Here is an 18,375-nt window from a genome sequence, read left to right as displayed (position 1 = left end):
TCCAGGCACCGACTCTAGGGTAGCACATGAGGTATACTGACCTCCTGACAGGCCGTGAGCAATTCTGTGACCTCTGTACCTCAGTATCCCCATCCGAAACTGGCGACAACAACTCTTGCATGAGATTGTTGTGAGGATTACGTATCAGTATTTGGAAAATGTTTTGGAAAAAACTAGGCATGCCATTGGTGCTTGCAATCGTGCCTGGCACACAGAGGGTGCTTTCAAAGCACTTAGAACAGCAGCACCCAGCCCACAGCTGGTGCTCACTAATCACTCAGAGCTGCACCCATCACACATCTGGCCTTTGATAAGAACACAGAACACAGGCACAAAACTGGTGCTTAGTTAAGTCCACGGAGGAAAAAACCACACTGCTGAGTGGGGAGCAGACTGGCGCTTTATATATACACACAGACAGCAGAAGGTACAGGTCCTCAATAAGAAAATACACTCTGTGTTCAGGTGAACCCCCATCACCACCCACGCAGAACACTCTGGGCTGAGGAGAGGGAAGGGCACGACCATAAATAAAGACTACAAGGGAGGGTCAACTGCTGGAAGGGCAAACACAGGCGAGGCGCGCACTGCCAGGAGGAGACACGACCTGTTCTTTCCTGGGAGAGAGCGATGCAGCGGCACAGGAAAACAGTAGCCACGACTAAGCCTGCAATGTCTGGCGGGGGCACCTAACACGAATAAGAGAAGAGGGGAGGACACGAGAAGCGAGATTGCAGAGAGAGCTTTTTTTTTTTTTTTTCTGTGGCAGGACCCAGGGCTCTCAATTAACATCCATGAACTCAGAGCTGGGTGGGGAGCTGCAGGCAGGGGAGGCTGGGGCGCCAGATGAGCCGGCCGGGGACAGCAGGCGTCGCGCCACGTCCTGGCGTTGGTAGAAGAGGACATAGGCTGCCTTGGACTGTGGGGAGAGGACAGGAGTCAGTGTGGATTGTAGGGGTGGGAAGGTGGAGTCAGAAAGGAAGAAGGGGACGAGGGAGGATGGAAGTCACACCTCAATCTGATTCTCATTCACAGGGGAGACACTGTTGTCATCAAAGTAGTGCCACTGGCCGCTGTCCTTATTGCAGGCAAATGTTGTGTCTGAAAGGGAGGAACAGTTATCCTCACCCACCCTTCCTGCCTCTCAGAAGTGTCCAGATTCACTCCGTCACTCCTCCCACCACGATAACCTCACCACTGACTCACATCCCTAGTCACTCACTGGGAAGGTCCTGATCACCCCCCAGCAGGCCCCACCCACAGCCTGGCACATAGTGTCCTGATCGCCCCCCACGGCAGGCCCCACCCACAGCCTGGCACATACAGTGTCCATCACGCATGCCCCCATAATGGTTGGAAACCGCGATGAGGTCGTATTTGTACAGCTCTGGATTCGACTCATTCTGTGGCTGGATGACAAACTCAGAGAAGTCCAGGTCCCTGTGGGTGGGGAAAGGGTTAATACTGGTATACCCCCTCCTTTCCCTGCCTTCCCCCAGCCATCCTCTCCCTGGCCCCTGACCGGATAGGAAACTCCACGAGGGTGTCCAGCTTCTCTCGGGAGAACTTGGTGTAGGAAAAGCGTTTCAGGTGGATGATGAGAATCTCCGGCAGCATCCACAGGTCCAGCTTCTTGGTGGCCAGCTGGTGCTGCTTGCAGGAGGGGCAGTACCTACAGACAGAGCCCAAGTCAGCAAATGGACTTTTTCTTTTTTTGAGACAGAGACTCGCTCTGTTGCCCAGGCTGGAGTACAGTGGCGCGATCTTGGATCACTGCAGCCTCCTCCTCCTGGGTTCAAGGGATTCTCCTGCCTTAGCCTCCCGAGTAGCTGGAATTACAGGCATGCACCACCATGCTCGGCTAATTCTTGTATTTTTAATAGAGACAGGGTTTCGCCATGTTGGTCAGGCTGACCTCAGGTGATCCACCTGTCTCGGCCTCCCAAAGTGCTGGGATGACAGGCATGAGCCAGCATGCCCAGACAAAACAGACTTTCTGAGCACCTACTGTGTGCCCTTTGTACTGCCTCTCATGTGCCATGTCTGGCTCACAGAGACACTGCTCTTACTATTAGCCCATCAAGTATTCTAGTTTGCTCTGTTCCTGTTAAAATCCTTTCACTCACTCGTCAAGTGCTTACTGATTGTCTTTTCTATATGCGCTCATACTACTGTTTGCATTTTTGTTTGATTTCTGCTCCATGAGATGCTAGTCTTATTTTAGAGCCCACCTCTATCCTCCTAGTTTCCTCTCTTCATATTTTAGTCATTCGTTCATTCAGCAGTATTTATTGATTGCTTGTTTAACCCTTTGGAACTATTTTGTATTTTTGTTCCATTTCTGCTCCACGGACATGCTGCTCTTATTTCTGAGACTAGAGAGTATGGTTTTGGTTCTCTTTTGTTTATTCTGCAAGTGCCTACTGAGCATGAACCGAACACTCAACACTATTATAAACAGGTAGAAGCAACACACAGTGAACTTAAGTCTTCACCCTCAAGGAGTTGACTGTAACGATGACAAATAACACAAAAGGGGATAGAAGACATCACATCAAGTGGCATCGCAGAGCTAGAAAGTAATGCTTGGCTAGGAAGAAAAGAGCACAGAGAGGGGATGGAGGGGGATGGTGGGGAAGGGTGATTTTTAACAGGGTAGTCAGAGGAGGTCTCTCTGATGAGGTCATGTTTGATCGGAGACCTGAGCATCATAAGGAGTGAAGTCCTATAGATCATTGGGAAACAACATTCCCGGAGAAGGAACAGCCCAGGTCAAGGCTCTGGGGTAGGAGTCTGCTCAGGGGATCGGTGGCCAGGGTAGCAGGAAAGGTTTGAGCATGGAGGAGGGAGGCGAGAGATATATTTAAAAGCTAAATATAGGCTGGATGCGGTGGCTCACGCCTGTAATTCCAGCACTTTGGAAGTGTCCAGCACTTTGAAAGAGACAACTGAAGACAAGATGAAGACAAGATCACCTGAGGTCAGGAGTTCGAGACCAGCCTGGCCAACATGGTGAAACCTGTTTCTACTAAAAATACAAAAACTAGTCAGGCATGGTAACGGGTGCCTATAATCCCAGCTACTCAGGAGGCTTAGGCAGGAGAACTGCTTGATCCTGGGAGGCAGAGGTTGCAGCGAGCCGAGATTGTGCCACTGCACTTCAGTCTGGGTGACAGAGCCAGATTCTGTCTCGGAAAAAAAAAACAAAAAAAAAAGCTAAATATAGTAGTGCCACCAATGAAACCCCACACAGGCCCCGCTCTGGCCCTCACCAGGGTTTTCCTTCTCCAGGGTCTCCACAGTGGTGAAGAGCTCAATGCACTCCTGCAGCCGCACGGGAGCCTTCTTCATCACGTACCCAACGCAGTCATGCTTCACGTAGCCCTAGGGTTGGGTGAGCAGACGGCCAGGTGGCCGGGTGTGAGGACGGGTGGAGAAATGGGGAGTAGGGGCCCAGGAGGGGAGACACACACCGAGTGGGTCAGAGCACCGACTTTGAAGCTAGGAACCTCAGGCCCTGGAGCTCTCAGTAGGTGTTCAGGCCCCAAGACCAGGCTCGACCTGGATCTCTTGGCTCTGTTCCCAGCTGGAGGAGTTGTGGGGAGGACGTACGACGAGTTGAGGGGCAAGAGCTGAAAGTACCCCCCATCCCTGGGATCTCATTTACCTCAGCCTCTACCTCGTCATAGTAACGCTTCTTCATCTCTGGCTCCCAGTCAATAGCAATGTATGGCTGAGCTGGGGGCGAGGGAGAGATGGTCATGGTTCCTGCTGCCAGGAAATCTCCCCTCCGGCCTCCCCAGCCCTCACTGATAGCCAAAGGAGAATACCATGGACTTCTTCAGGGGAGGTTGTGCGGTCACTGGTCCCATTGGAGTTCACCGTCTGCAGGGTGAATAGCTGCTTGCGCCGTCGCCTTGGGGGCCACTGAGATGTGCCAAGGCAATTGTCCAGGAGGAATGGGCACCTGTTCGTGACTCCAGAGCTGGGCCCAGCCTGCTCTGGCTCAGGGTCTCGGAGGCTGCCCCCAGTTGAGGGCCCAGGGATGTCATCTTTATCCTCTTCGTCATCTTCTAGGACAGGAGGATGTCAGAGATGGGAAGGTGTGAGCCTCAAGTGCTAAGCTGCAATGCACACCTAGACGAACCCCGTGTGGGTCAGACCTAACCCAGAGCCCCCGCCCACTGACTGTTAGCCCCCTCACCTTTCTCATCCCCATCGTCCTCATCATCTGAGTTGGGTTTGGTCACATAGCGTCTGCAACAGAGCAGAGGAGACTCCCAAGGCAGGGGTACAAGGACAGTGGGGATAGACCCCAGGATTTTACTTAGATGATAATGGGAAGCCATTGGTAGACCCACACGTAAACCATTCTGAATTTGAGGTGTGAGAGGGCTGAGGGGGTGATGCGTAAATGCACGAAGAGGCCAAGGCTGTCAGCAGTGGCCTGAGAATAAAGGAACTTGTGTCCCAGTCAGCGGTGTGGAGTGTGATTAGCTGGGCGTGGTGGCGCACGGCTGTAATCTCAGCTATTTGGGAGGCTGAGGCAGGAGAATTGCTTGAATCCAGGAGATGGAGGTTGCAGTGAACCAGATTGTGCCACTGCACTCCAGCCTGGGCAACAGAGCAAGACTCCATCTCAAAAAAAAAAAAAAAAAAAAAGTGTGTGGAGCGTGGACTTTTAGTCTAATAAGCCACTGCTAGACAGGCACATGCCAGCTGTAACTTCCATCAGGGAAGGCCTCTAAGGAGTGACTTCTGAGTGCAAGATGAGGGGCTAGAATTCTGATAACACAGTGTTTTGTGTGCCACGGTAAAGACTGTAGATTTTTGGCACAATGAAAATTTGTCAGCAAAAAGACAAAAGACCAAGACTCTCCCAGGAAGGACAACTGACCCCAGGAGAGACAACTGAAGACAAGATGAAGTTGTCTGTGTTTTGTGCATCTTGTCCACCTCTGTATCCCTAGCACCCAAGAGAGGCAGTAGCAAAGCCAGAGGTCTAGAGACAGAAAAAGCCCTACAAGTTCTTCTATGACCATGTAAAGTTTGGACTGTCTTTCGTTTGTTGCAGGGGAGGTGTCAAACAAGCAGCTAAACACCCAAGTTGGAGTTCAGACCCCACCACCCCCGCCCCTGGGGAAGAGGACACTTACGAGAGCCGGTACATCAGGACGTTATACAGGCCCTCCCAGGTGAAGCGGTCCCGGGGCACTGATACCAGGAGGGGTGCCCAAAAAGCATCAGGCCATAGTAGGAATTGTTGTAGTCACGGGCAGGGGTGCGTTCCCGCAGGTAGACAGGAACCACGATGTCCTCTCTCGAGCCCTCGATGGCCTCAATGCGACCTGACACCTCATAGCTGTGGGGGGTGGAGAGCAGGCACACCTGATCAGGCCCCCAGAGAGTCCCTAACTCTGCCGTGGCTGCCCCACCCACTCATCCTCACAGCCTGAAAGTACTTTTCTTTCTTTTCTTTCTTTCTTTCCTTTCTTCCTTTCTTCCTCTCTCTCTCTCCCTCTCTCTCCTCTCTCTCTCTCTCTCTCTCTCTTTCTTTCTTTCTTTCATTCCTTCATTTATTTTTGAGATGGAGTTTCAACCTGCTGTCCAGGCTGGAGTGCAGTGGCATGATCTCGGCTCACTGCAAACTCCGCCCCTCCAGTTCACGCCATTCTCCTGCCTCAGCCTCCCAAGGCACGTGGCTGAAGCTCTGCGCAGGGCAGGTGCCCAGTGAATGAGGCAGAGCAGGGAAGAGAGAAGGTGGTTAAGGCAAGACCATACAAAAGGAAGTGGACCAAGTTCCTGAGGGACTGCCATCTCCACGTCATCCCCACTCACACGAAGATATCATCGCGGTCCAAGATGCTGCTCAGAGGCTCCTCCAGCTGATAGAGCTTATAGAAGCGGTGACTGAAGACATCAGCCACCATCATCTAGGAATGGGATACAGAGAGGGGGCTGTTAGTCTGCATGGCCTCCCCAGGCCCTCCTGCCTCCTTGCCCCAGAATCCCATCCAGCCTCCTTCTGCAGTCTCACCCTCTCTGGCGAGATGCCAGTGTGTTTGGAGAGAGCCACACACAGATCCGAGATCTTGCCTTTCTTGGGGACCACGAGCCGGTGCTAAGGGAGAAACAGTATCCACAAAAGACCAAAAGGGCTTGTGGTGAGTTAATGCAGGAAGCCTTGAGCTATGGCAGCTAATCAAACTCTGCGTGTCCCTCATCATGTCCCCAGGCCCCCACTGCCCCACACCTGCTCTGGCTTGCGGCGCGGATCCATGGGGATAAAGAAGACCTCCAAGACCCTCTTGTGGCTGATAGGCAGTGGAACACTGAGGTAGCAGAAGGGGTCGAAGGTCACAGATACGTTGCCACAATCGGGGCACACCAGCGTGGACTTGAAGAGGCCATGGAAAGTGTCCACGATCACAGAATCGTTCCGCCGTTTGTGGTTTTGCCACGCCTCCTGTGCCACCTCCTGTTGATAGTGTCACGGTGGGTGGTGGGGCTTGCCCAGGGTAGGAGGAAATCATGCCTTGGGCTACATTCAAATGGGGTGAAGGGGAAGGCCACTGCTAAAGTCCAGAGGCAGAGCTCCAGCTAGGGATACACGGAGACTATGTTCACGGTCAAGACTGGGGGTATTTAGGGCATGAGACTGGGCTGGGGTTCACTCTGGGTTGAGTGTGGCAGCAGATACGGTATTGGAACTAAGGTTAGGAGTGAAGCTGGATTGGCCGGGCGCGGTGGCTCAAGCCTGTAATCCCAGCACTTTGGGAGGCCGAGACGGGCGGATCACGAGGTCAGGAGATCGAGACCATCCTGGCTAACACGGTGAAACCCCGTCTCTACTAAAAAAATACAAAAAACTAGCCGGGCGAGGTGGCGGCGCCTGTAGTCCCAGCTACTCGGGAGGCTGAGGCAGGAGAATGGCGTAAACCCGGGAGGCGGAGCTTGCAGTGAGCTGAGATCCGGCCACTGCACTCCACCCGGGCGACAGAGCGAGACTCCGTCTCAAAAAAAAAAAAAAAAAAAAAAAAAAAAAAAAAAAAAAAAAAAAAAAAAAAGGAGTGAAGCTGGAGTTGACGTCAGGGTAGAGGAACTTAACAGAAAATGGTGCTGTGTTAGTATCCCAGGGAGGCCAGAAAATCCCGAGGCAGAGGCCTTAGTGGTGTTAATGGGACTGCAAATGCGGGGGCAGCCTACCTGATCCGGTCGCCCAGCAGCATCACACAGCTCCACATACTCCTTCTTCTTCCCCGATTAAGGTCCTCATGCAGCCCGTCCAGGAGGAATGACAGCAACTCCTGAGAGTCATGCTGCTGGTAGCCCAGAATTGGGACGCAAAATGGCCGACCTGTTCTAAGAAGATGGGTAGGGTCATCAGAGTGAGAGGGATCAGGAGAGCCGAGAGAAGTAGGGGGTCAGGGATGCCAGGGTTGAGCCACACCTTGAACACATGTGGCACGATGGAGCGGTGGTGGCCAGACCACGCCTGCTTCACCAGGTCTGCATAGGCCTCTGCAATCTCACCCTTCATGCCCAGTGGGTTGCGGAAGTTGAGCTCCTCCAGGTAGCAGTTGTTGAGGAAGTACTCGGTGAGCTGTGGCACATTGCTGAGGCACTGCAGGGGCCAGGGGTCAGGTGAATGAGGCAGAGGGGAGACAGAAGGTTCAAAGTGAGGATACAGAAAAAGAAGCCAGGAGGGAAGAGAGAGGAAAATGGGAGAGAAGGGGAAGGGAGGAGAGAGAGGAGCAGGAGAGTAGGGAGAGAAGGCATTAGGATTTCACGAGAAGGAAGAACGTGAAAGCAGGGGAGAGAAGAGGGAAAACAAGGACAAGCTGGAAGAAGAGGCTGATAGTTCAGGAATGAATGTGGACGTGTCATTTCAGACTTGTGGGGGCCTTAGCTTTCAGCCTGACCCCTTGCCCTGTAGTCCCCTTAGGACCCCAGCTCTGTCCCCAATCCTTAGCTCTCAAGCCCAACCCCATGGCTGTGCCAGACACAACTATAATGGCCCAACCTGCAGGGCTGAGTTCATGAAGCATGTGTTGCCCAGATTGGTGAGGCCACAGATGCCTGGCTGGCCCTTGAAGTCCTCATCCTCTTCCGACATGTTGTTGTTCCTGGGGTTGGATGAGAAACTGTCAGCTGAGGGCCTGCTGCATGGGGGTGCAATGTGCTCATGGGCTAAATCATTTTGCCTACTGTGGGACGCCCCCGCTCTGGACCAGATACCCCAAGGGCTCACATGACATGCAGCTGTGCGCTGGGCCAAGTGCCATCTTTCTTGCGGGTCTCCATGATGATCAACTGGGTTGGAGAAAGAGAAAGAAGAAAAGGTATTAACGGAGAACATTATGGGTACCTAGCCTTAATTTCCCCCAACCTGAGTACTGCCAGATGAATCTATCTGCCAGTTCACCTGAACAGAAAAGCCCTCCCCCATCCTTACCTGCCCAGTCTCAAGGGCCGCATCAAGAACCGTAATGTGTGTGTCATACAACCTATCCAAAGAGCCTTCTGAGTTCTTGGCCCAAAGCCGCGTATCTTCCTGGGGCTCCACCAGAAACCGCTCCCGAGCTGTGCGCAATACCAGGCCTGTGCAGGGTGATGGAGTGCATTCAAGATCTTTGTGAGACCCAAATGATCGATTCATCTGGGCATACCTGACATCCCTACAGACCTCACATGCTTGCCCAATACCTGTGTCCTCCATCAGTCTCCAAATGACTGGCCCACAACTCCAGACTGGAGACTTCCAGCAAATACCCTCTGCCACACCATGTAAGCCACTGGAATGTAGCTCACATACCCTCAGGACTCTAGGAGATCCCCTCAGTGCCTCCACCCAATTTAGCCAATGCCTTCTGGGTCTTCCAAAGTCTGACCAGTGCCTTCTCAGTCAGTTACAGCTTAATTCTATGCATCCTCAAGTCACTGAGCTGGGACCAGTAGCTAGAACACCAACCCATTCTGTGACCCTCAGACTCACCAATAGAATCGGTATGGCTGAACTGAACAGTGTGAGATTTGCCCAAATCATTGTGCCGGACAAGCAGCAGTTCTACTGGGTACACTTCGACTTTCTGGATGTTGGGCAGCTCTATGACCTGTAAGGGTAGAGGGGTGCAGACACAGGTGTACCCACACAGACACGGCGCTATGACCTCTAAGCTAAGAGGAGCACACACTCTGCTTTACACACATAGCATACACACACACATATACAATGGTCTGTAAAGGGAGCCACACAGGGGAACACACACAGCAGACACACAAAGATACCTGTATGATGAACTAGGAGGGGGAAGAGAGCAGACATATGTGTACCTACCCAGCATACAAGGATCTGGACCCATGCTGGGCCTACAAGGCTTTCTTACTACCCACTCCCCACCATGCACCCTCCCCATCCACTATACCTTGCGTTCAATGGGTGGCTGGCCATGCTCTAGACCATACCAGCTGACCAGGTAATGCCAAGCAGCTGCTGGGAGCAGCACATAATCCTCGCCTTCCACCAGTCCCTCCTTGAGGCGCCAGTTTATCTCATCTGTGGGGCGGGGGTGGAGATGGCAGAGGAGAATTAGCAAGGAAACTGACAAATAATTCTGGCCACCCCACCAGTGACCTAGCACACAGAATAGGCTTATGATCATCTGTAGGGATGGAAGGGAAAAGAACTCCAGGGCTGAGATGAGGAGGAGGCAGAGGCCTTGTACCTTGAAAGAGTGCGGCATTGTTGATGCAGCCAGGAAAGGTGCTGGAGTCCTGGTCCCCTCCCTGCACGTATGCCTCCCACTGCTTATACCAGTGCTTCTCCACAAGGAACCTGGGGCCCAGACAGGTAACAAGGGTATTACATGGGTAGCTGAGGGTTAGCTATACAACTTCCCATGCCCATCAGACTGAAAGTATCGACACATTATAATTTAAGATGAAAAGTTTCAGCATCATATAAAAATAAATTAGAAGCAACATTTATTCAGTGAAGCTCAGATTTGTATGTTAGATTACTTCTTAGTATTAAAAAAGAAATCTGATTAAAAACAGAAAATGTGCTCAACAATGGCAAACAAACCAACAAAAAGTCCATACTTATAGTGCTAGGAAACATGAGGTTTTATTCTAGAATAAAAGATAATTCATTTGAATTAGTCTGTGGGATAACCCGTTAAGTCAGGCTCAAGATATCTGCCATCTGCAGCTAATTTTATAAGGCTTTAGCCATTCATTACGTGTTTGTTTCTAAAGGATATATCAATGGAAGCATAATTCTTCAGCTAAGAACTGGATTGATAAATCATGAAAATCTGCTTAAAAGGAGCAAAGAATTTAAAATGCTAAAAAGAACCATAAAGTTTTCCTTCAAAAACTGCATAATGAAAAACAAAATAAAAAAAAAAAGACAGGGCACAGTGGTTCACGCCAGTAATCCCAGCACTTTGGGAGGTCAAGGTTGGTGGATCACCTGAGGTCAGGAGTTCAAGACCAGCCTGGCTGACATGGCGAAACCGTCTCTACTAAAAATACAAAAAATTAGCCAGGCGTGGTGGCACGTGCCTGTAATCCCAGCTACTTGGGAGGCAGAGGTACGAGAATCGCTTGAACCCTGGAGGCAGAAGTTGCAGTGAGCCGAGATTGCACCACTGCACTCCAGCCTGTGCGACACAGCGAGACTCCATCTCAAAAAAAAAAGAAAGAGGCCGGGTGCGGTGGCTCAAGCCTGTAATCCCAGCACTTTGGGAGGCCGAGACGGGCGGATCACGAGGTCAGGAGATCAAGACCATCCTAGCTAACACGGTGAAACCCCGTCTCTACTAAAAATATATATAAAAAAAAAACTAGCCAGGCGAGGTGGCGGGCGCCTGTAGTCCCAGCTACTCGGGAGGCTGAGGCAGGAGAATGGCATAAACCCAGGAGGCGGAGCTTGCAGTGAGCTGAGATCCGGCCACTGCACTCCAGCCTGGGGGACAGAGCAAGACTCTGTCTCAAAAAAATAAAAATAAAAAAAAAATAAAATAAGAAAGAAAAAAAAAGAACTGCATATTGCTATGGTTCATTTTTTAATTTAGAATTTATTTTGGCTTTATAATAAATTTCTGAGCATATGGTTCTCTTAAAATTTTGATAAAGGCTGGGCGCAGTGGCTCACGCCTGTAATCCCAGCACTTTGGGAGGCTGAGGTGGGCGGATCACGAGGTCAGGAGATCGAGACCATCCTGGCTAACACGGTGAAACCCCGTCTCTACTAAAAATACAAAAAGTTAGCCGGGCGTGGTGGCAGGCGTCTGTAGTCCCAGCTACTTGGGAGGCTGAGGTAGGAGAATGGCGTGAACCCGGGAGGCGGAGCCTGCAGTGAGCCGAGATTGCACCACAGCACTCCAGCCACTCCGTCTCAAAAAAAAAAAAAAAAAAAAAAAAACTGTGATAAAAACACGTAACATAAAACTTACCATCAACCATTTTTCAGTATACAGTTCAACTAGCTCTCTTTTAAAGGTGAAACTTATATGTACTATAAGGATAACCATTTAGAACTATATTGAAATCTGCCTTTGTGAGAAATCCTGAAGAGTGGAAAATACTTGACATATAGTAAGTGCTAAATGAATTTTAGCTGTCATTATTCTGACAGCTTGGACTTCAGGGCTTGGACATAAAAGCTCACAGACATAAACCTCCTCCTGCCTGAACACACACAAACACATACACCTGTTCTACTATGGCATTTCTGACACATAAAAGGCTATCCCAAATATTGAGCAGCCTCAAATAAATGCTTTTTAAAAAATAACCAAATTTGATGAAATACATATAACATTATATTGGTTGGTTTTCCAGCAATTTAACCTATTATTATCATAATTTTTTGAGACAGAGTCTTGCTCTGTCGCCCAGGCTGGAGTGCAGTGGCACAATCTCAGCTCACTGCGACTTCTGCCTCCCGGGTTCAAGTGATTCTCCCAATTTAACCTCATTAACGTGATTCTTTAAAATGTCACTTTCCCTTGTTTATGAAAGGATCAGAGAGGTGGGAGGATGGAGGGACAGATAAATCTTAGAATAGTCACAAGTCACCTGGATAGGCAAACATTTCTGTGAGTTTTTTGTTGGTTTTGTTTGTTTTTTTGCTGCACTGACCCCCACAGACCCTGCCATATCACTCACACCAGGGAAACAAATCCTTCTGTGCCGGTGGCTCAGTGCTCAAACCCAACCCTGCACCACACACACCACCATCCACGCTTTGTGGCTTTACTTGCCTCCGTAGCCAGTCTATGAAATTAATTTGTTCAGTAAAGCTATAGTTAACAGTACCTTCCAATGCAAAGGTAGGAATTGCTCAACTTCCTTTTAAAAGCAGATTTTGAACAAAAATTAACATTAAAATCACTCTGTACAGTGGTAAGCAAAACTTCCAGACCTGGCCACAGGCTGAATTTCTATAGATTTCATAGAGGACTGACGTTTTACATAATTTTTCACAGAATATTATTACCATATTGCTTCAAGTCAAAGACACTTTAAAAAAATCATTGTAACATCTCTGATATCAGGATGTCTCACAATCTCTGTCAGGCCAGGTGGCAGTCACAACAAGGTGTCATGGTCTGTACCAATAACACCCAAATTATTATATTTACAGCTGGGTAATTAAATTTTTTAGATCCTATCATAAATGGTATAATACAATTTAATTTTCTAGTTTCTTGTTGCCAGTATATACAGGTACAACTGATCTTGCTAAAGTCACTTAAGTTTATTTGTGCTTCCTCAAATTTGTTGAAATGATATGAAATATGTGCTTATGGAAAAAAGTCACTAAACAATTCTTTATTTCTCTCTTCTAGTTTTCTCTTGTGTCTGATTTGTGTTTGAAGATGGTTCATCCCAAAAAGGAAAAAGTGAAAATTTCCAAGGAGGCTATATTATTACAGATTTGAATTTGCCTTAAAACATAAGCTTCTCCCAGAAATTAATTCAGTTGTGATTACCAAATTAATTAACTACTCTCACCCAAATCTAACAGCTGACAAAAGACAGAAGGTGTAAATATTAATACTGATACAAGATATATGATTTGGGGTTAGTCCATGATTTCAAAATGCTTTATAAACACATATATCCTAGCCACTTCAGCAAACACCTATAAAATGGAAAATGGACAGCAATAAAGAACCTTGAGATGCTTTGCTCTTATCTAAATAGAGAAGCATTAACAAAGTGGAGTTTAGCAAAAATGCTTCATGATAATACCCATGACAGCAGAGACAAACCGGCTTCAACACTGAACCAACACTTGTGTGGTAATTTTTTTAATGAGGTGAAATTCACATAACATAACATTAACCATCTTAAAGTGAACAATTCAGTGGCATTTAGAACATTCACAATGTTGTATAACCACAACCTCTCCCTAGTTCCAAAATATTTCATCATCCCAAAAGAAAATGTAGTACTGGCGGGGTAATTTTAAAGGGTATTGTCAAGGATGACAGGATGTAATGTCCTATCTACCAGTGACACAATCACAAGGCCACAAAGGTAGGAAGAGGCAAGGACCAAAGCCTCAAGGCCCTTTTGAACATCTTCAAATGGGTTATAAAACATTGTGGTTATTTTGTTTATTCTCAGGATGAAATGAGGCTTTTTCTTGCAGGAAAGGTATGACGTAATGGCAGAAAAACACGGCTTGGGTTTGTATTCCCGATCTGGAAAATCTCAACTCATCTCCCCAGTAACAGAGATACGCATTTCACTGGTGTGGTTATTAAAGAACTCTGTAGTGAGTAAACCTCACTCGAAAAAGCCCTAAGATTAGATGTGTTTGAGGAACAGCAAGAGTCCAATATGGCCGGCCTGGATGGAGACAGAGAGGGAGTGCGTAATCAGAGGAGAGATCTGGGAAGACCTCAGAATAAAAGCTGGACATCAGCTTCATAAAGCCTTACAATTCATTGTAAGGATTTTAGCATCTACGTTGCAAGAGATGGGAAGCTGTTAGGAGTATTTTGAGGAATCGTTGGACATGATACATGTTTTAAAAACAATTATTGCATATGTAAAGAGGAAAATGGTACTTTTACAGTTGAGAAACCTGGCCAACACTACCATAACCAAGTGATCAAGGTTAACATCACCAATGATGTCATGTGGATACCATGTATCACCCGACAGGAAGAGAAGGGCTCACAGTATGCATCCAGTAGAATTTTATATATATATTTCATATATGTATGAAGTGAAAGCTTAGACAATACATACTACTTAGGATGCATACAGTTGTGGTCAAACATTAAAGAAAAGAAGAGACTGTTAACTCAAAATTCAGGATAACAGTTTCCCATGGAGCAAGGAGGGGAATTTCCATCTGGGAGGGGCAAAGAAGGATTTCTCAAGATAGTGTTCTGAATCTTAACCTGGGTGGTGAATTCACACGTTTTTATTTATTATTTAATTTTTAAACTTTGAAATAGATTGAGAAAAATGGCAAAAATAATACAGAGAATCCCACATGTCCTACATCCAGATCCTCCAGATCTAATATTTTACCCATTTGCTCAATCGTTTCTTTACATGCATTCTTTTTTGGTATTTTTATTTATTTTAAAATGGACAAAAGTCGTATATATTTATGGTGTACAGCATGAAGTTTTGACTTATGTATACATTGTGGAATGACTAAGTCAAGGCAATTAACACATCCATTACCTCACATACTTATCATTTTCTGGGGGGTGGTAGAACATGTAAAATCTTCTCTCAGCAATTTTCAAGTATACAATGAATTTATTAACTATAGTTGTACAATAGATCTGAACTTATTCTTCTTATCTAACTGAAATGTTGTATCCTTTGACCAACATCTCCCCAATTTCCCCTTTCCCCTCACCATATATAAATTTATATATGCGAATTTTTCAGGCATTTGAGAATAAACTGCTTACACAATGAGTTCTTATCCCTAAATTTTTCAGCATTTCCTATAAACAAGGGTATTATTTTTCATGCCACAATGATCACAATTAAGAAATTAGTAGTACTAATATCTACCCACTTTAATAAAATTTCACCGATGTTTCCATTGCCTTTTACAGTAAAAGACAAAAATAATCTTATGATAAAAAATTGATTTTTAAAATAATTTATTTTTTTTTCTGTTCCAGGATCCAATCGAGGATCACATGGTGCCATTTAGTTATCATGACTCGTTAAATCGCATTAATTCCTTCAATTTAGAACAGTTCTTCAGCCTTTGTCTTTCACGACCCTGACATTTTTGAAGAGTGTAGCCGTTTATTTTAAAAGGATGTTCGTCAATCCGGGCTGCGTAAATGTTTTATATAATCTTCTTAGGTCTTACGTATTTCACAATTAAAAAACCAGATGCAATTCGGCCAGAAATAAAATGAACCCGAAGCAGTAATCTCAAGAAGCACTGTTTGGCAAGAAATCAGTAAAACAAGCCGATTTATCAAATTATCGGTTTTTTAAAAAACGACTTTTTCTTGATTCTAAAAACAAAACAGTACCAAGACAGAAAATCAATTGAACATGGAAGGCCCCTCCCGTGCTAATCACCTGCACGTTCTCTCCACTCGGGAAGGCTTCTGCCAGAATAAAAAACCTCTGCGCGTTATAAACTTTGCTTACTCGCAGGCGCCATTTTCCGCCTTATAGACACCACCTCCCCTCCACTGTCGTCCCTCGGCCTCAGAGCACGCCCCTCGGCTCACGTCAGCAACCTAACCTCGTTCCCAGGCTCCAGGCTCCTCCCCCACGCAGGTCCCCGCTCCCTCCCTCGGACCGTTCGGCTCGGTCCCGCTCTTCTGCTGACGTCACAAAGCTCGCCTCGTTCCCAGCCGCCCCGGAGCAATCGGAGCCCGCTCCCCGCCCCCAAAAGTTGCATTACGCAGCGCAGGCCGCGCCCCCGCCTTATGTCGCAGAACCCACCTTCTTCCCAGGTTCCTACGCAGTTTCACTACGCAGGCCCGGCCCCACCTCCAGGGCTGAAACCGGTCTCACCACAACACCCCATTTTGTTCTCAGGCGTCAGACTGCACCACACAGGCCCCGCCCCTTTTCCAGACGTTGCGATTCATTCAAAGGCACTTCCCCGCCCCTTTAGCCCGCTGTCCCGCCGGCCACTCCCCCGCCCCCGGACCCCGCAGCAGCTTTCCCGCGGCCCTAGGCCGCCGAATCTCCAGCGGTTGTCAATGCCCCCACCGTCCCCTCTGCCGAGGCTTCACCGCAGCCCAGCCTCACCAGCTTTCGCCGGCCCGCAGTGGACGTTCTCGCCCACTCTCGCCGTTTTCTATCTGGCGCCACTGGCTGTCTAGGCCTGGCAGCTCCTCGCGCTGTGGCTCTCTATCCTCAGCCACCGCCACCGCCGCCGCCACAGCCGCCGCAGCAGCAGCTGGATTGCTGCGACCGTCGCCATCGCTGTCCGTTCTCCTCTACAGCCAACGCAGCTGTGCGAGATTGGAAGACGCCCCTCAACAGCCACTTCCGGATTCTGGTCCCGGAAACGGAAGCAGAGCCCCCCAAACAGTCGCGGGGCTTCTGCCATATTGGAAATGGCCCCGCGCACAGACGCGTCGAAGGGCTAGGTGGGGTAAAATCTTCAGTGGGAACCAAGAAAGACAAAAGTGCCTTGTGGGGTTCCAACACCCTGTAGAGTTAGGGCACAGGTGGCATGGAAAGTGGAGGCTGAGGTTCCCGAAGTGGACGAGGACTCCTACCCTGGGAGCAGCGTTTTTGTTAGCCTGATCAGAATGCCCTTCATTGTACTACCCTTAACCATCAAACCCAATGCAAAAGAGGTTTCCACCTCCAGAGACCCACCTAGGCCTGCGGGTCATTGTTTCTCTTCCTGAACTAGATTTATTCACTAGACAAGGTGTTGAAGGCAAGTTAGCCCCAGGCCCTATGTTTGTTGGAGTCATAGCAATCATAACTAAACTAACTGTCCGCCCAGTTTAAGTGCTTTGTTGGACTAAAATAGTAGCCTCAGGCAGCAGGTGCTGTCCTTATCACCCATGGGTAACAACTGGACTCTTGAGTACCAGAAACGTCCCTCAGCTAATAAGTGGTGGAGCTGCAGTTTAAACTTGAGAAATCTAGTTCCAGAGCTGTGACCTTAAACACCAGGTCAAACATTCTCCAACCGTGTGGTCCCAGCCTGTCTACCGGTCCAAAACTCCTCTTGGGGGTTCCACAAAATGAAAACTATTTTCACAATACTTTTTCCCTCTCATTCTCTCGGGGTGTACAGTGTAATTATCCAGAGGCTTCTGAATCCAGAGGCTATATGACATAAACAAGAACTCTTTTGAATGTCTTAAACTTTTTAAGAACATAAAGGAATCCCGAGGCCCAGAGTTTGAGAAGCCTTGCACTAGGCCAGGGTCTCTCAACCTCAGCACTGTCATTTCTTTATTGTGGGCATTGCAGAATGTGTAGCAGCATCCCTGGCCTCTACCTACTAGATACCAAGTAGTACCCCTCAGGACAACCAAGTGTTTCCAGACATTACCAAATGTCCTTTGGGGGAAAAATGTCTCTGGTTGAGAACCACTGCACTAGGCTATGCTATTCCATTCTCTGCCAGGGCTGCCAGCCCTGTTGGTGATGACTTTAATTTAGAACCTCCCTTCCCCCTCACAATGTCATAATTTACCTATTTTCAGTTAACCTCTGCGGGGCAGGGATTGTGTCTTTATTACTCTGATTCCAGCCCCCAGCCCAGACCTGGCATAGATTATTACTTTGATTTCAGCCCCCAGCCTAGACCTGGCATAGATGAGGGGTCAGTTTTGTAAGCTCTGGGTGAGGTAAGGGAGCAGCCCTTTCAGTTAAGGGTCCCCAAAGAAAGTGGCATTTGAGTTGAGTCAGACACATGGCAGATAGCTGCTCTTTAAGCCCAGTTGGATCTTGTCAGATTTTCTGAATGGATTCTCCCCATTACCCCTCTGCAGACTCCCCCTCCCCATTTATCTGGGCAGCCAGGTAAATCCAAGAGACCTCCAGCCCTAGACCGCTTTTTCACCTTCCAGAGGCCAACCTCTGCCCACACCAGTGACCCTACCACTTCCCAGAGCAGTTGGGTGAATTCTAATCCTTTTAAATCCACCCTGGCAATCCTGTCCCCCTTTGCAAGGCCCTCCTTTTCCCATCCTCTGTTGCTGCCAGAAGTGGCCATGTCATCTGATTCTAGCCAAGAAATGGCACCGGAAGTCTGCTGAGGAGCTTGTGGAAGTTCCAGTCATTAAAAGAAAACAGGCAGGTAAGGAAGGTGTTTTTTTTCCCTGCTTGCTTTTCCACCTCTGGGGACATGGCAGTCATCATGGCACCATGAGGCTGCAAGCT

General features: G+C 48.3%; 1 protein-coding gene and 1 long non-coding RNA gene across 2 annotated transcripts; both read right to left on the bottom strand.

Annotated features, from left to right (window-relative positions):
• Positions 1-382: 382 nt before the first annotated feature.
• Positions 383-16,604, bottom strand: USP11 (ubiquitin specific peptidase 11). The gene is given in 25 exon segments (XM_033201969.1): positions 383-919; positions 1,013-1,101; positions 1,325-1,440; positions 1,523-1,672; positions 3,236-3,384; positions 3,668-3,738; positions 3,831-4,073; positions 4,205-4,257; positions 5,157-5,226; positions 5,229-5,362; positions 5,839-5,933; positions 6,038-6,121; positions 6,254-6,478; positions 7,207-7,259; positions 7,262-7,333; positions 7,336-7,357; positions 7,451-7,624; positions 8,024-8,126; positions 8,252-8,313; positions 8,456-8,601; positions 8,996-9,113; positions 9,426-9,556; positions 9,726-9,835; positions 16,273-16,432; positions 16,435-16,604. Coding segments are annotated over 25 exon segments (2,910 nt in total). The 5' UTR covers positions 16,577-16,604; the 3' UTR covers positions 383-781.
• On the bottom strand, positions 13,305-15,926 carry LOC117078385. The gene is made up of 2 exons (XR_004434987.1): positions 15,589-15,926; positions 13,305-13,866 (listed from the first exon to the last, which is right to left on the bottom strand). It is a non-coding gene; the product is annotated as an uncharacterized LOC117078385 (long non-coding RNA).
• Positions 16,605-18,375: the final 1,771 nt, after the last annotated feature.

The sequence above is a fragment of the Trachypithecus francoisi genome, unplaced genomic scaffold (genome assembly GCF_009764315.1).
Source record: "Trachypithecus francoisi isolate TF-2019V2 unplaced genomic scaffold, Tfra_2.0 Lachesis_group6, whole genome shotgun sequence".
Lineage (NCBI taxonomy): Eukaryota > Metazoa > Chordata > Mammalia > Primates > Cercopithecidae > Trachypithecus > Trachypithecus francoisi.
Note: the sequence above shows the minus strand (reverse complement) of the source record. Positions and strands in the feature narration are given on the sequence as shown.